This window comes from Ursus americanus, chromosome 24, assembly GCF_024610735.1.
Source record: "Ursus americanus isolate L20-20 chromosome 24, mUrsAme1.1.p, whole genome shotgun sequence".
NCBI lineage: Eukaryota > Metazoa > Chordata > Mammalia > Carnivora > Ursidae > Ursus > Ursus americanus.
The window spans coordinates 22,586,659-22,603,409 of NC_142150.1; the positions used below are offsets into that span (position 1 = coordinate 22,586,659).

A 16,751-nucleotide genomic window follows, 5' to 3' on the forward strand; every position below is an offset into this window, starting at 1 on the left:
CTAATCTTGGCTGACCCAGTTTCTCTGCCTCAGATGAGCAAAGACAGTGCTCAATCAGCTCTGTCATCTAGGTCATTAAAAAGCAGCCACCGTGCGGGCTCCTCACTGCCCATGCCCGCCTTCCTGCAGGTGCAAAGTTCCTGGCACAGCCTTCCGGTGGCATTGGGTGACCCACGTGCAGGCAGCCTGGGACTGGTGCCTGACCGCGGTCAGCCTTCTGGGTCCCAGGGGTGAGAGCAGGCACAGCCTCAGGAGGTGGGTCCTGTGTTTTGCAGGTGACCACTGTAGAGCATGCTGTCCACCTCCCACCCACCCCTACCCAGCCTCTGGTTATTGCAAACCAGTGGGTGGAACTGACAGTTTCTAGGCCCTTCTTTTCCCCTCCCTGTACTGACAGCTCGAATCCAGACTAAAGAACAAACAAAACAAAAAACATTGTCATGATTAGAAAATCAAAACAATAAGTAATTGATCCTCCCAGATTAAACTGGTCAAGAGCACGGGTTCTGGAATCCCAGCTCTGCCTTCTGGCTGTGTGACGTTGAGCAAGACCCTTGGCCTCTCTGAGCCTGTAAAATGAGGTCATAGAGTTTACCATGAAATGTCCTGTAGATAAGTATTCAGCACAGTGCCTGAGAGTGTTGTAACCATTCCCATGATGGCACCAGTTGTCATGTGATTTCCAAACTTTCAGCTCCCTTGGCTGGAGGGGACGATAGAAGGCATTATTTGCCTGTTTTCAGTTAAGTCTTCCCGTCCAGCTCCACGTTTACTTCTAGTAATGCCTGTACGGCAAATGCAGGTAATGAGCTGCTTCCGTCCCCCTGTCCCCATGCTGCATGTGACATGGGACAGTCTCTAGCCTCCTGCAAGTAATGACAAATTCTTTTCTTTCTTTCTCCCCCCCGTCTTCTCGCCCTCATGTAGGTGAAAATCGCATTGAGGTTCTGGCTGAAGTGTGGGACCACTTCTTCACTGAGACTCTCCCCACCCTGCAGGCAATATTTTATCCAGTTCAGGTCAGTCTCACCGAGGAACGACCTCCTGCCGGCCTCAGCACTCTGTCTCCTTCCTTGGCCTTTGGCCAGCTGGGGCCTCCTGCTGAATGGGGGGGAGGCAGGACATCGGGCGCCTGGGTTGGCTGAGGACCTCGGCGCTCTTTGGAGGGCTCTCTGGTCTATGTTTAGCATCTAACCTCAAGCAAAGAGAGAGTGCCTGCCTAACTAACAATTTGTAGGCTCTCGTCACCCTCTTGGTTTTGAGTATGCCTGTATATTCTTGGAGTGGTTTGTTCTCCCAACTTCTCAGAAGTAGAGAAGATGGGGCAGGGAGACTTTTTTCTTTTCTCTTTCTTTTCTTCCCCCTGCCTTTCTCTGAAGCCCAATTTTAAAGCAAGTTCCTGTTGTCCCGACTTGTGGGAAGGGAATCATGTTCCTTGCCTTCCATGAGGGGTGCCTGAAGACGAGCAGCCACGTGAGGGAGCAGAAAGAACCCTGGACTCCATCAGTAATTGGACTTGGGCAGACTCATCTCCCTTCTCGGAGTGTAGCTCCATTCCATCTGCAAAATGTGGAATTTTGAGCAGCAAATGAGCAGCATCTCCTTAGTGTTCTTATTCTGTGACGAGAACTTATTCTTACACTTGAGTTGACTTCATTCCACCTTCCTGCAAAGGCTAATGACAGGACTGGTCACTGCCAGGTCAGAATGGACACCCCTGCAGGCAGGTTGACCGATAGATCTTCCTCTGCAACATTGAGATCTCCGTCCTCCATGGACACCGGCTCCGCTCCACCCATTGGGGTGAAGCCCATCTAATGGGGCTTTGTTGAAATGCGGGTGTGGGGCCCAGAAGCAGCACAGCCCTTAGTAATGGCATGTGCCAGACATAAGGGCCCACATGCTTTGGTTGCTTTGAATGGTGTTATATGGGAACTTGGAATTCCTTTGGGAGGGTATGCCTACAGAGTCCATTTTCCATTTCTGGCCTGCCCCTAAGAGTTCCAGCAGAAGCTCTGTCCTACAGCTCACTGCTGTCTTCATCCCACTCTCAGCTCCATCCTGTACCCCCATTTATGTGGACAGTTCAGCTCCCATACCCACAAACGTCTCCCCTCCCTGGAATGGTCACTCCTAGGCCAGCGCTGGTTCCTAAGAAGACAGACCTGGGAGGTAGAGTTGTCAGAGTGGGCAAATAAAATTATAGGATGCTGAGTTAAATTTGAATTTCAGGTAAACAATGAATAATGCTTCTACTAAACAATTATTCACATTCAACTGGACATTCTTCAGTTTTATTTGGCAACCCTACTGGAGGGGTGTGTCGATCTGGGTCTCTCTCGGAGGACCCTGCGGGCATGGAATCCCAAGGTGTGGGTGTCCAGATGGTTTAGAATGAGTGGGCGTGGCCCTGGTACAGTCATCGGACGGCCGAGAGGGGCCCTCCCTGGCATATATCCAGGCAGGAGCCCAGTTGTTCGGGTCTGAGGGTGTTGCCCGTTCTGCTTCTCTTGGGAAATTGCAACAGCTCCGTGATAGTTGATACTAGCCCTGCCCACCCCCTTCCCCACACGTAGTTTCCCAAGTGCTGCTGCTGATCCAGACACCCCACCTTGAGAAGCTCGGAGTTGGGGGTTCTCACTACTGGTAGTAACATGCCGAGGTGTCTGTCGGTCCAGTTCGGTCCTCCTTAGAGCACCCCTGTCTGTCTGGGTGTCTGGGTGAGACCTGCGTCCTCATCGGACAGATGAGTTTTTGAGTACCTACTGTGTTCAAGGCTGTGGAAGCTTGCCTTCATTTTCCTACCTTAGAAAGCGGAAGGAACCCAGGAGATGAAGTGAGGGCATAGCTAGCTACAAGGTCAGAGGTCAGTGCTGAAAGGCGAGGTGGGGGAACCGCTGCCATTGGAGGTGGGCGGGGAAGGCAGTTGAGGAAGCGGGGGGTGGTTGACCCAAGCCTGGAAGGCACTGGTGGTGGTTGTGTGCATTTCTGGGGACTGAAGTGGGGGGATGGCAAGACCACTCTTGTGCGTTTCTGAGACCCCAAGGAGTTCGAGGACATGTGAGACTTCCTTAAGCCTTGGCAGACTCGAGGGATGAAAAGCGACCTCCTGTTTGCCAGGTATCTTCGTGGTCTCTTGGGCTGTACCAGGAGCAGCCCATTTTTGGTGTGTGCCGTGTGCATATGCGCAAAGGGGAGTCTAGGAAAGAGGCCCTCCTTTCTCGCTCTGCTTTGGGAAACTTTGGGAGCCCTAAAATCAAATAGTTAAGGTTTGCGATCCAGCTCTGCCCTGGGGATAGAACCGTAACTCTGGGCTCGAGGGGTTTCATCTGTGAAGTAGGTTTTATAACAGTACCTGTCTCGGGGTGGGGACTAATCGTGTTAGTTCCATCTAAAATACTGAGAGTCATGCCTAGCACCTGGAGCTTAGAAAGTGTCAGCTCTTAGGATTATTAGTTATTTTCATCTTCCGCCCACATCCTGCATGGTCAGACTTGTCCTTGTGTTCTCCTTCTTGGCCTGGTGCGTGCTAGGTGCTCACATAGTGAACACAGAGGTGAGGAAGCAGCCTTGAAAGTGGGGGTGGGGGCTGGGGGTTGGGGGGGTGTTGATCTTTTCTCTCATTTCCCCCCATCTTCCTCTCTCTTCCTCCTTCCTGACCCTCCCCCCTTGCCCTCATGACAGCCTGGCTCCCATTTATGTGTCTTGTATCATCTTGGGTCACTTAGGCAGGTCGAGTCCCACCTTATCTTTTTTTTTTTTTTTTAAAGATTTTATTTATTTATTTGACAGAGATAGAGACAGCCAGCGAGAGAGGGAACACAAGCAGGGGGAGTGGGAGAGGAAGAAACAGGCTCACAGCGGAGGAGCCTGATGTGGGGCTCGATCCCGTAACGCCGGGATCACGCCCTGAGCCGAAGGCAGATGCTTAACCGCTGTGCCACCCAGGCGCCCTGACACACCTTATTTTAAACGAAGCTTTCCTTGGGAAGGACAGAGCCAAGTCTTCGACTCTTTGGCAGCCCCCCGCCCTCCCCGAGTTCTGCAGACACCTCGTCCTTTCCCATCCTGGTGTTCTGTCCACCCTGGTTGTCCTGGACTCCGTGTTTTTGGTGGCATATCCGGCGGGCTCTCACCTCCCAGCCCTGCCCCCTCTCTCCTCTCCAGGGCCAGGAGCTGACCATCCGCCAGATCTCCCTGCTGGGCTTCCGCGACCTGGTCCTGCTCAAGGTGAAGCTGGGTGATTTGCTGCTGCTGGCCCGGTCCCAGCCGCCCTCGTCCATTGTCCAGATGTTGCTCGTCCTGCAGGTGGGTGAGGCCCCACTGGAGACGCGGCCACCAGGCCGGGGGAGGAAGAGACCCTGTGGGAGGGACCGAACGACCCGAGCACCTGAGCTCAGCTGCTGTGCTGCAGTGTCGTCGTTCCTGTTTCTTAGCGCGTTTGTTCATTTGCTCGACCTCCGCGGAGCGCCTGTGAGGCCCCTGGCGCTGTGCTCCATGCTGGCATCCCAGTGGGGAGGGTGGGGCGGACACCCTCCCTCCTCACCACGAGCCACAGGTAGCACGTGACGGCAAGAGCCCCCTGCAGCTGAGCTCGAGCCACACCAGGAGCTCCCTGGAAGGTTCCCGGGGCAGGCGGGCCTCCTAAGAGACTACAACCAGAAGCGAGACCATGTCAGGCCCCAAAGCTGCCAGCCTGTCGCCACTGACTGGTCTTTCCTTGTCTCTCTCTTGACGCCGCCTCTGCTGGCCCTGCCTGGTGTCTCTTGGACTGGGTGTTTCTGTCTCCCCCTCCCTCTGCAGACTTACGTTCAGTACTTTGGTTTGCACCTGGCCAAACGTGGCGTCACACACACACAGCTCATGCGTTTCCACCAAGGGGTGACCCAGATGGTTGCCTCTTCGTCCCCATTCTGAATCAACGGTGGGGAGACGAGCTAGCAGTACCGGTTCCTGGCTGTGTACTAGGTCCCGGCCGAGGACTTTGTGTGGTGTTTTCCGAACCAGATAATCCAGATGACCACTTTCTGAGGTAGATAGTGTTGTCAGTCCTATTTTCAGGTGAAGAGACGGAAACCCAGGAAGTGTGTGTTTGTCCAAGTTCCCTCAGCAAGTGGCAGTAGGATTCAGAGCTGTGTAAACTCAGGGGAAAGAGTCGAGTTGGTCTAGCCCCAGCTACACGACTCTCCTTTGCCAGCCAGTCATGACCTTGGGTCAAGTACCATACACATGGCCTCAGGGAGCCCAGTCCTATGGAACGGGTGCACCATTCCCAAGAAACAGATGTGGCCCAGGGATGCCCCCCAAAGATGGCTGCCTTGCCTCCCCCTCCATAACAGGTTCAGATGACACAGCGTCGGGTCTGAGCTGTTCCCCAGAGCAGCCGTTGTCGTCCTCGCCTCAGGACAGCTGTGACCCCACTGCCTTACGGCAGGCTTGGGGCCTTGGGCTCCCCCTCCCCCGGCTGCTGTTCTCTTCTGGGTCCCGAGGCTGGGCCGCCCCTCTGGGCCTTCTCCCCCTTTCCTGAAGTCCGAGGGGAGCAGGAGTTACCTGACAGGATGAGGGTGCTCTTTGTTGGCCGGAAAGGCAGGTCAGCTGTTTTTCTGTCGGGGAGAAGGAGGGGGTTCAGAGTGGGGGGGGGGCTTGTGTCTGAGAAGCATAAGGTAGAGCTTGGTTCCCAAGCAAGGAGTCTAGAAAATGACCCCTTTGGGGTTCAGATGGGAAGATTGGGAAAGAGAAGTTGGGCTTTCCCCCCTCTTATTTCCATGTATAGTATTTTAAGGGTGAGAGGTGATTCTTTTGTTGTTGGTGCTGTTTTTGTTCTCTGTGAGGGCCCCTGCCTGCTGCTAGTAGTCCGGGAAGGCCTCTGTCCGTGCCATTGAAAAACATCCACCACGTTCCCACATTGGACAACCCAACGACCATCTCAGAAAGCTGCCATCATCCCCTTGTAGCCCCTTAGGGGTTAGCCTGCTTGCCTAGGGGACACTTCCTTCTTCCACCTGGGCCTCCAGCCCACGTTGCTCTCCTTGGGGTTCCCGGCGATCTTAGGAGAACAGCCTGATCTGTGCCCCGGCCTCCGGTCCTCCCGCCTCCCCAGCCTCACCTGGAGCCTCCGGTCACACCGGCCACCTTTGCCTCTCCCTGCGGTAGCAGAGTCTGCGCACTTGGGTTCCCTCTGCTGAGAACACTGTCTCCCGGGGCCGCCAGCCCCCCTTCCAGTCAAGGCAGGTCTGTCCATGTTCTCCTCCCTCTTGGGCCTTCAGCACCCTGCACATGGTAGGCACGTGGTAGGTGTTAACTAAACATGTGTCTGGTGAGCGACGCAGCCAGCAAGAGCCTGAGTGGGACTGACTCCAGGTCTCCGGCCTCCAGTCCCCTGATGGTGACCATCATGCAGGGATTTCTGTGTTGGCAGAGGCAAGGAGGTACCATCCAAGAAGCTCCGTGGTTGTGACAGATACCTGGGAAGTTGAGCAACAGAACAGTCCCTGTTTTCCTACTTTCGCAGATGAGGTGGGGGTTCAGAGAGTCGGCCAAGCAGCTTAAGGTCACATACTAATTTGTAAGAGAGTGTCACCCATTCCTCAGCCCTTGCTCGGATGCCACAGCCTCCCTCCCGCAGTGCCCCAGGGCCTTGGATGAGACCGCATGAGCTTCTGAGATGGTCCACTTTCATGCCGGGCATTTGGCGCTCTTTCCCGGAGGGTCTCGTGGGACGAGTTCTGGCCCACGTTCTTCCTCACTCCAGGAGCTGTGAAGCCCAGAGCTGGGAATGTGACGGGGACGAATAGGGATCTTTGGCCAGTCAGGTCTATCTTCTTGGGTAGCAGGGCAGCAGCTGCTGGATCTGAATGCCCTGGGACCATGTCATTGCAGAAAGTCGTTAGAATTGCTCCCTTCTCTTTCCAGGCCCCCCCTTGCCCCAGTGCCACGAGATCTGGGGCTGATTTCTCCTTGCCTGACTCTCATACAGCGAAAAGAGCCGTTTCTCAGGCCTTTTCTGGCACTCTTCCAAAATGTCCCCGAACAAACCTCTCCCTCCCCAAAATGTGCAAGGGGCTCCAAGTTCCCTGCTCTGGGTTGTCTGCTTCTGTCCCTAGGCTGCCCCAGGGAGAGGCCGAACCAGAGATTTTGACTGTCGTATAGATCTGCTTCCTCCTGGCAGGTGCAGCCGGGTCCTGAGATCATCCTGCAGGAGCGTCTTCTGCACTGACCGTGCAGTCACCCAGGGTCCCACGCCGAGCAGGGTCGTCTGTCCCATCGCCATCTTGAAATCCTTAGTATTTTTGAACAAGGGAACTGTACGCACATTTTCGTTTTGCCCTGGGCCTTGCAAATATGTGGCCAGTCCCCCGGCCAGGCTGAGGGCTGTGTGTAAGTCAGGCTGTCAGCAGCTGCCCTGGGAGAAAACCAGGCAGCTCCCAAGCACGCCCTTGTTACCCATTTTCACCCCACCTCTTGCCTCTTCTTCTCTCTCTGTTGTCCCTCTCTGTTGAGCATTTATAAACTGTAGTGGGGGAAGAAAGGCTTGGGGCGAGAAGGCAAACGAGAAATATCCAGGAGGAAAAAATTTAAAAAGAAAAAAAAAAAGTTTCCTCAGCTCTGAACACCAGTCGAGGTGGTTTTGGGCCTGACACTGCCCTGCTTTTGAGGCCTGAGTGGTTTCCGGGGAGCCCGAGGAAGGCTCCCCTCTCCCTTCTGCGGCCTTCAGGATTCCCTTCCTGGCTGAAGCACCCCAGTGCTTTTCCCCCTTTATTTCCATTGTTAGGTTTTCCAGTGCTTCAGCCCAGGCTGAGGGCTAGGTATCGGAGCCCAGTGGGCATGAAAAACCACCCCATCTTCTCCCCACCATCCCTTGCAGTGCCGGGCAGCCTTCACCGCGGCGCCATGCTGTGGGTCAGAGGCCCACTTGTTTATTCCGCAGGTCCTCCCTTCTGACCCCAGCCCCAAGTCTTCTGCCCGTAACCCCTTCCCCAGCCTCCTTTGTGTTCCCTTAAACCAACCCCCCCTCTCTTCCACTGCCCCCAGCCTTCCCTGTCTCCGTGGGATGGGCCCTTCCCACTTCACTCCTCCACCGTCCTTTCCTCCAATCCCCCAAAACTCCAGCACGGTGGGGACTTTATACTTTCTAAGTGAAGGTGATGTAACCTCTTTTCCGATGTGAGAATTTGATGGGCCATCCTATTGGGCTGAGTGCAGCTCGGCTCCCCTGCGGCCCCTTAACACAGAGCAAGGCTTTGAGTCCTTTCCAGAGAGAAACTGATCCCTAGGCATCTGCTGGTCTTCTGGAGAACCTTGGTCACTTCTGGTTTCCTTTTTGGTTTTTGACCGTTGTCATTGTGTTAGTTGCTGTTTGTGACAGGGGACACCTGTCATGTTGAGCTTTTGAACTAACTCTTCGTCTTGGTGCTAAATGTATGTCTTGCTCCACAGTGACTCTTTGTTCTGCTGTTCTGGATTTTTCCATATTCTGTCGCCCTTTCTTTTCTAGCCTCCTTAGCAAGTGGCAGTGAGGTGGGCTCAGAGCCAGCGCAGCCTGCACTCCAGTCCTGGGTGGCATGAGCCCTGCGGGTCTTAGCTCTCTCGTCTGCGGAAGGGGGATGATGAGTGCACCTGGCTCCTCGGGTTGTGGAGAGGCCCCTGTGCTTCGGAAGGGGCTTATGCAGAGTGCCTGCATGCCAAGTGTGAGGCAGCCACTATGACGGGGGTTACTGTGGCTGGGACCAGTCAGACCTCAACCCTGGAGCTGCGCGAGGACAGTCCTGCCTGCCCTGCGTGGCTGGGCCCGTGGGAGAAGATGCCACGGGGCACAGTTCTGATCACTGTGACTTACGGCAAGGGACTCGGGCTTCGGATTCCTTCATTCCAGCCACGAGGATGCTGCCTGCTGGTATCGCTGCTTTGAATGTAGCAGGAGGGCAATCGGGGTTTGCTGGCTGAGTGCCAGCTGGCCCTGGCCGTTTTTGACTGACCTTTGTCTCTCTTGGATGTTTATTTCCAGAGTGTTCACGAGCCCACAGGCCCGAGTGAGGGTTATTTGCAGCTGGAGGAACTGGTGAAGCAAGTGGTGTCTCCTTTCCTGGGCATCAGTGAGGACCGTGGCATCTCGGGTCCCACGTACATGTCAGGTAAGGGGCGAGGCTCTCAGGCTGCAGAGATGTTTTCCTGTGCCTGGATTATGTAGCAAGCTCTTTGCTTCTGATGTGGGCCTGGGCCGATCTGTCCATGTTAGTCACTTGTGTTTCCCTCTGGCCTGGGTCTCATAACCTCCCCGCTTGACGATTCCTCCCCAGGGACTGATACTGCGCCTCTGTGGTCTTGCTTTTCTGATCCGCATCTTTGATCAGTGGCTTTGATCTTTTTCATGTGCCTGCAATGTTCATTTTCCCGTATCTGATAACCAGAAACTGTGCCTGATTGCAACGCCCCACACACACTTGAGTGGAAAAATCACTCGTGGTGGATTTTCCCGTGAAAGCAGCTTGAAATGGGAAGACAATTCGTTTTGTGTGCAGCCAGATGAAATGGCGATGCTGTTCCTCCCCCCCACCCCTTGTCTGTAGGTACCACCAAGGCCTACCTGCCAAGGAAAGGCGCTCCTGGATTAGGGACAAGTCCTGTTGGTGGCTATAAAGCTAGCATTAGTGTCAGGCTCTGCACTTGGCACCCTGGAGAATCTAGAGGTGAATTGGATCTGTTCCTTCTTTCCATGAAACCACTGTCCAGATGGGGAAATAGCCCTATGACAGGCTTATCATAAGAGGCATTCCTCAGTTACCTTTTGAAATGAGAGGCCCCCCCCAATATAGGAATTTTCCTATCTCCAGCAACTTTAATGGTGGTCACAGATAGTAGGCACTCAAAAACATACCTATTAGATGGGTGACAGGCAACTGTACCCCAAGGCAGGGGTGACCAGCACCTATACAGAGGTGCAGAGGCTGAAAGGGATTCCCTGAACTTGGAATCTTTTGCCCCGCTCTCCTCGCTTAATGGAATTGTAGCTGAGCTTCGGAGGAACAGTCTCCAGCGAGGTCCTGCCCTTTCCTGGGCCTCACTACTGCAGGAAAAGCAGGGCTGGCTGGCAGTTTTCCTGGCCCCTTCCTGTGTCTCTGGAGGTACCAGCTTAGCCATGGCTGCCACACATCTGGGGTGCTGGCCTCAGCCTGCCTGCTGGGTCCTTCCCCCTACCCCTCCCTTCCTCCCTTGCTCACTCACTCATTCCACCCAGCAGCTGGTACAAACCAGAGTAACAAGGCCGGCTAAAGGGAGAGAGGTCCACCCCCCCCGCCAGCCGTGAGCAAGGTGCCATGTGGCTATGCCCTCCACGGAGCCCACCTTCTGGCTTCAGCTCAGCCCACTGGCTCACCAGCTCACCGAGATTGGGGCGGGAGGATGCAGGCAGATGTCAGGACACAAGCAGGTAAGCTGGGCCGTGGCAGGGACTTGGCCATTGGCTGGGCCTAGAGCCAGGAATAAAGGATAGATTCGGAAGTTTGTTCGGGGAGTACTTACTCTTAAGAGGGGATGCCTTTGGCTTTCCAGGTAAACTCAGAATACTACATACTTTTGACAGATTATAAAGTAAAGGCCTGAGGTTTTCTTACACCAAGGACAATCCTCGCATTTGGGCTGCTGTCTCGGGAGGGGCAGAGGGGGAAGAAACTGACTCTTTTTGATTGTTTTATTATTATTTTAGCAAATGTGTCCTGAGACCCTCCCCCAGGTACCTGGATTTGAGGTGCTACAGGTTTGCCCAGGATTAAAACTGACCCGTCTCTGCCCTGTGGTACACACGGTCCAGTGAGGAAGTCACAAACCATAGATCACAAACAATGACTCATTAGTGTACAAGGACTCTAAGCGGGGGAAGGACATCAGCCACGGGGCCCACGGCAGGCGTCCTTCACCCGGACTGGGAAATCAGGGGAGGCTCCCCAGAGGAGGTGATACCTGAGATGGGTCCTGTAGGATGCATTTGAGTTAGTCTGCCTTCCCTGTTTGCTCAGCTATCCCAAGCCAAGGGAAGGATCTTTGGGAGGGCTCTGGGGTAGGGGGAGTGGTGAACAGGAGGTTGGAGCCTTCGAGGAACTGAAAGACCTTCAGAGTTACAAAGTGGCTGGTGGCAAGGGAAGGCACAGGTCTCAGACTACATCTTGGGCAGGCACTCTCCCCGGCGGGCTGGATACCGTACCACAGAGTGGGTGCCACTGTACCCATTTTACAGGTGAGGCAAATGAGGATTAAGGTCACTTGGCTATTGGAGCTGGGATTTCAGAGCCCCGGGTTGGTTGCTCTTTACCGGCTGTCCTGCATGCTCCACCCTCACCCCAGCCTACCCCTGTCAGGTTCTAGAAGGCGATTGTGATTTTACTGAGGGACAGCTGAGGAGGTGGCCCTTCCCCCTCATTCCTTAGCCCAAGAGGGTTCCGGGACCAGACATTTCACCCCAAACTGCTACAAACTAAAAACCTAAAATGGTCACAGTGGAGACCTTCCCTGTTGAGGACACCCCTTTGCCGGATAACGTGAGGACTCTCTGGGCCTCAGTCTTCCCGTCGGTAAAATGGACACCGTAACACCTGTCCTGCCTGAAGGAGAGGAGTGTGGAGACCACCAGCTGAAATGTAAAGCCACATGAGGGCTTTGCCATGGTCCACTCGGGGCCCATCCAGGGCTGGGAGTGGTCAAGGAAAGCTGGAGGGCTCATCTCAAAAGCTACCACTCATCAAATGCCTGCCAGCCTGTCTTCCTTGTACGGCCTGCTGAGGGCCTCAGTCAGAAGCCTCCTGCGGGAGGGAACCAGAGCCAGAGTAGTGGTTTCTCCGGCCGTGGGGGTGGGGGCGCTGGCCCAGGCGTGTTTGACCCCATGGGGATTCTTGGGCAGTCTTTCTTCCTGTGAGCCGGCTGATAGGTTTGGGACGTGAGCCTCACCCACTGACCTGCAGGGCTTGGGAGAGAGAGGAGTCTGAGGCTCGCGTTGGAGCGACTGTGTGCGATGTGCGGTCACTTTCCTAGGGTAGCGGGGATGTGGAGGTGAAGAGGAAGAGGGAAAGCTTTAAAAAAAAAAAAAAAGATTTGTCAGAGTCCAGGCCCACATCCTACCTTTCTGGTTCCCAAAGTTTCCAGGCTGCTGCCCTGGCTGCTTCCAGGGCCCTCGGAGCAAACACTCAGAACACTCAGCATGCTGTGTTTCTCCACACAAAAGCCCTGGCCTCCGCCAGATCTTCCTCCATTGTGTCTCCAGGGGGAGGGCCCTTTTCCTCAAGATACTATGACTTCTCCTCGGGACAAGTAGGCTTTCATGGGCTTTCAGGTGCCCGGGCCTGGAGAGAGACGCCCACAATGGGCTTGGTGTGCAGAGGTCACAACACCCACATTATGGCGGCCACTCCTGTGAGCCTGGGAGATCAAAGGCCTGGGAACCGAGTCCCCCAGAAGGGGCCCGAGGACCGCCTCATCCAGGCTCTGCTTCTCTGGGGCTTTGAAAGGAGCTGCCGTTGCTGGCTCCCGTGTAGGGGGATGAATGCCAGAGCTCGGCGGGGCGGCTGGGGAGCGAGGAAAGAATAAAGGCCCCCCCGGGCCCCACCCCGTGTGAAAGGCAGGAGGCGGGGGTCTGGAGGTGGGTGCTGGCTGAGGTGGCAGGACCCGGCTCCTCCCCCAGCTCAAAGGGCACCCCTGCAAGGAAAGGACCCATTTTGCCCCCAGGGGGTGCCCGCAGCTTAATCGGTCTCTTCAAGGGAGATTTCCTTCCCTGAGTGGCAGGGCCTGGCTTTCCCTGGCACAAATAAGAAGAAGGCGGGGAAGGTGGCCGGCAGCACCAGTGTGGGTAGCTGTCTCAGCTCCCGGCCCAGTATGTGGCCTGACCCCACTGGAGCCGCAGCTGACGCGCTGGTCTGAGGTTGACTCTGGAGTCTGGTGGGAGCTTATCGAGGAAACACTGTCTGCCCAGGGGACTCAACACAGCCCAGCGGCCCCTGTGGTCTCAGTTCTGCCCACACCCAGTCCTGGGAACCAAAACATTCCACCCAGAAGGCAGAAGAGCCCTAGGCCTCTCCTGTGAGTCATGAGCAGGGAACAGCCATAAGGAGAGAGGCGGAGCCCAGCCGCAGAAGGAGCAGGGCCTTGAAACTGCAAGGGATGGGCTTCAGCTGTGTGGCCTGGAGTAAGTTACTCGATGTCTCTGAGCTGCCGAGGGCTGAGCACAGAGAAGGAAGAAGGTGCCCTGTCTCAGGGCAGGGCCCGGGCAGAGCTGCTACCTGCTGTGTTACGGGCCCCAGCTAGAGGGTGGCCTGGCCTCCTGGGAATCACTCCAGCTGAGAAATTGTCTGTGCCTCCCCCGGGAGCCCAGACCACATCCTGGCCCTTGCTGTGCTGTGTGGTCCTGCCTGATGATTTGTCAGTCTCCCCCGTAGACTGTCAGCTCATTGGGGGCAGGGAGCACGTGACGCCCCTCATAGCCCAGGCCCTAGCCCTGTTCTCGGCTCTGAGGGTTCCATCTGTCAGTCACTCTGGAGCAGGCCCCTCCGAAATGACTCCTCTTTAGGACTTCTCCTCCTGACTCCGCAGCGAGCTCCTGCCTTTACCTCTGCCCTGTCATTTGTTGACCTTGTCTTTTTTTTTTTAATTCCATGATCGTCACCGTCCAGCATTCTATTAGTTTCAGGTGTACAGTAGAGTGATTCGGGAGTCCCATACTTGTTGACCTTGTTCTCACAGTTGCTTGTGTGGGGGCTTCCCAGCGGGCACAAGCAGGGGCTCCACCATCAGCCCTTGGCTTGAATCCTGCTTCCATCTCTAACAGGTTACAAAGTTATTCAGCATCTTGACTTCAGGTTCCTTTACTGGAAAATGGTCAGAAGATGAACGTGTCTGGGAAGCACCTCCTTTTTTGATACAGTCCCTAGCCCACAGTAGATGCCCAGCTAACAATTGCTCCCAAGACCCTACCCCCCACCACATGCAGGCACACTCATACACGCACATGCGCTGGGCTCAGGCCGCTGCGGCAGGCCCCGTGTCAGATTTACATTTCACCCTCTCAGTGGTGACTGCAGTGTTTTCCCACGTCGCAGTTCACAGTGTTGGTTGAAGGAGGGGGCAGGTGTCATGGGGGGTCCCCCTCACTGTGGCTCCAGCTCTCAGCAGTAGCTGAAGTGGCCTCTCTTGTCTTTGCTGCCTGTTAAACCCCCAAGGACTTTGGGCTTCTGGGCTAACAACACGCGAGAGAGATGGATCACGTCCAGGGGCCCATCTGAAACACATTTCCTGGCTCATTCTGCCAGGCTGGGGCCCCTGGAAATCATCAAACAGATTGTCATTTCCTCCAGAAATGCTGTGCGTGTCCACCATCTATTCCCCAGGCCCTCAGCTTACCCTGGGCCCAGCCTTAGCTCTAGCTCTCTCCTCTTTCTGGGTCTGTGTGTAAGAAATGCTCACCGAACGGTCTAGCCCAGTCTCCAGCCCAGCTGGTTGAGGGTTTGGGCCACACCAGATTTTGCAACTGCCAATCATAGGTGCTTGCTTCTAACAACTAGCAGGAGACAAACGAATTGTTTCCAAGGGCATTTTTTTAAGGATGGTTCTTTAATGGGATCCCGGCTTCTCTGAACTCTTCTGGTGCTTCTGTCTTATAGTTATCGATTTTTGTGATCATAGAAGTAATACATGGTTATTGTAAAACTGTGGGAACATTATAGAAACGTTGAGGGTATGAGCACCCATGCTCCCGAGAGAACCTCGGCCAATGCTTGGCATGGATTCTTCCTTCTCGGTTGCTCCTTGCCATTTTGTCTCCTATTCGTTCTTCCCCAAAGAGAAGAGCCGCTGACCCAGTCTCTCCCGGCCAATACCGGCCTTTTGTTCGGGACCTCCTGGGGGGCAGCGTTTGCTGTTCTGTGCATCAGAGAAGAGTGTGTCTTCCGAGGGCAGCAGCGGGGCCCCGAGACCCAGTAGTGTGCAGTGGGGAAGGTCTGGGCACTGCCATTCAGAGCCTGTGAGAGTTGGGCCGAGCCTCAGTCTTCCTTATCGGAACAATGGGAAGAGTGAGGAGAGCCCTGGTGTTTCAAAGGGAGATTGGGAGTCCGCAGTGAGAAAATGGATGGGAACGCTCAGGAAAATTCTACATATTATTCTTTGGTTTTGAGAAGTAATTATCATTACCTGCCAGACAGCCCCCTTGGGGCTCAGAGCCAGCAGACTTGGTGACTCAGTCCTGAGTCTTATGGTTTCATCCTCTGGTCATTGGATGTGCGTCTATGTGTGTACTTGCACCTATAAAACTGTCCAGTGACAAGAACCACGGAGAGCCTTGCACATGGACATGGCAGGGCTCACTGCGACGTGCATCTAGGAGCAGGAGCTCTGGAAGTGACGGCAGAGTGTGCCTGGGGCCTCCAGAGCCATGGGAAGAGCCAAGAGTAAACAAGCAGAGTGGGCTGTGTGTCCCCAAGGATGGTCTTTGAGCCGCACGGTTTGCTCTCCCTTTAGAAACTAGGTCTTCCCCTGGGGATCCTGTCCCCACTCCTGTCAAGTTTCTCCCCTGCTGCCTGCCGCCTCCCCCTGATTAGAAAGGGAGGGGTTTCTTTTGGGGTCTTCAGGGTCTCGGGGACATGGGAGCCGTGGAAAGCTGGGACAGGCGAGATGGGGTAGGCGGCTGGACGGCTGGGAGAGCTATACACTGGTAGAAAGTGGGATGACGAACAGAACCCACTTGGTCCTCAGCCTTCCATTCTCAGTCCTCTGTCTCGCTGGGGTCCTCCAGCCAGCTCGTGATACAGATGCAGTGCCGCTGTGAGGAAGAGGTGGGGTGTCTCTTAAAGAGCATGGGGAGGTAACCGCCCTGAGACCGAGGGGATGTAGGCTTGTCGTGGCCCTGGCTTTCCTCATTTCTGGCCCCCCAGGCTTCGACCCCGCAGTGCTCCTGCCAGGTATACCTTTCTGGAGCACAGCCCCTAACCCGCCCCGTCCCCCACAGCTTGTCTGATCACAAATGGTTCCATCTGGCTTTCAGGGGCCCTCCTGTGATCAAGGGCCGTCCTGCCTGCTTGTGCATGTCTCCACTGTTTCCTGTCTTCCATGTTCCCGCCAGGCTGTGGCCTGATGGCGCACCTGGCTCGGCACCTGGCTCAGCACCTGGCTCGGGCTGCTCCCGTGGCTCAGGGTGGCTGTCCCTTCCCCCTTGTGGGGGTTATGCTACGCTGAAGGCCCAGCTCCAGTGTGCGTCCTCGCAGACCATGGATCTGCTTTTTCCTGCCTCGGAACCCCATGCACTTAGCTTGTCCTTCCCTGGAGATGCTCAGCCTGTCTAGCTATGTGTGCTTTGTGTGGGGCTATCTAGGGAGAGCAGGATCTGCAGCGAGATCTCACTTCACTCCCAGCTGTACCGCAGCCTCGCTGTGTGTGTGTAGGCCAGTTATCGCCCCTCTGATACTCCGTTTTCTCGTCTGTAAGGGGGCTAATAGCATATCACGACCTAAGCTCAGTTTTTAGGAGTCAAAAGATGAGTTCATGTCAAGGCTTAGCGTAGTTTCTGGAATGTGGGGAGCGCTCAGGCAGCAGCGGTTTTGCAATAATTCATGGCCAGCCCTCCTTTTTGGGGTCTGTCTCCACGGGGCCATCTGTGGAGCCTCGCCCATTCCTTGATGGTGCCAAAGGCTGCTGGAATCGCAGATGATGTAAATAGAATGCAGGTCTCAGCCCCTTGACCTGGTGGGAGGAGTGTCGTGGTCCCGGTCAGGATGATTTGG

General features: G+C 55.2%; 1 protein-coding gene across 2 annotated transcripts in view; it reads left to right on the forward strand.

Moving 5' to 3' along the window:
• The window catches only part of PRR5L (proline rich 5 like), a 73,073-nt gene that overhangs the window by 50,165 nt on the left and 6,157 nt on the right, over positions 1-16,751 (forward strand). For both annotated transcript variants that reach the window (XM_045808491.2, XM_045808490.2), the window contains exons 6-8: positions 928-1,019; positions 4,168-4,308; positions 9,005-9,131. In XM_045808491.2, coding sequence (XP_045664447.2) covers positions 928-1,019; positions 4,168-4,308; positions 9,005-9,131 — 360 coding nt within the window. The remainder of the gene's footprint in view (positions 1-927; positions 1,020-4,167; positions 4,309-9,004; positions 9,132-16,751) is intronic.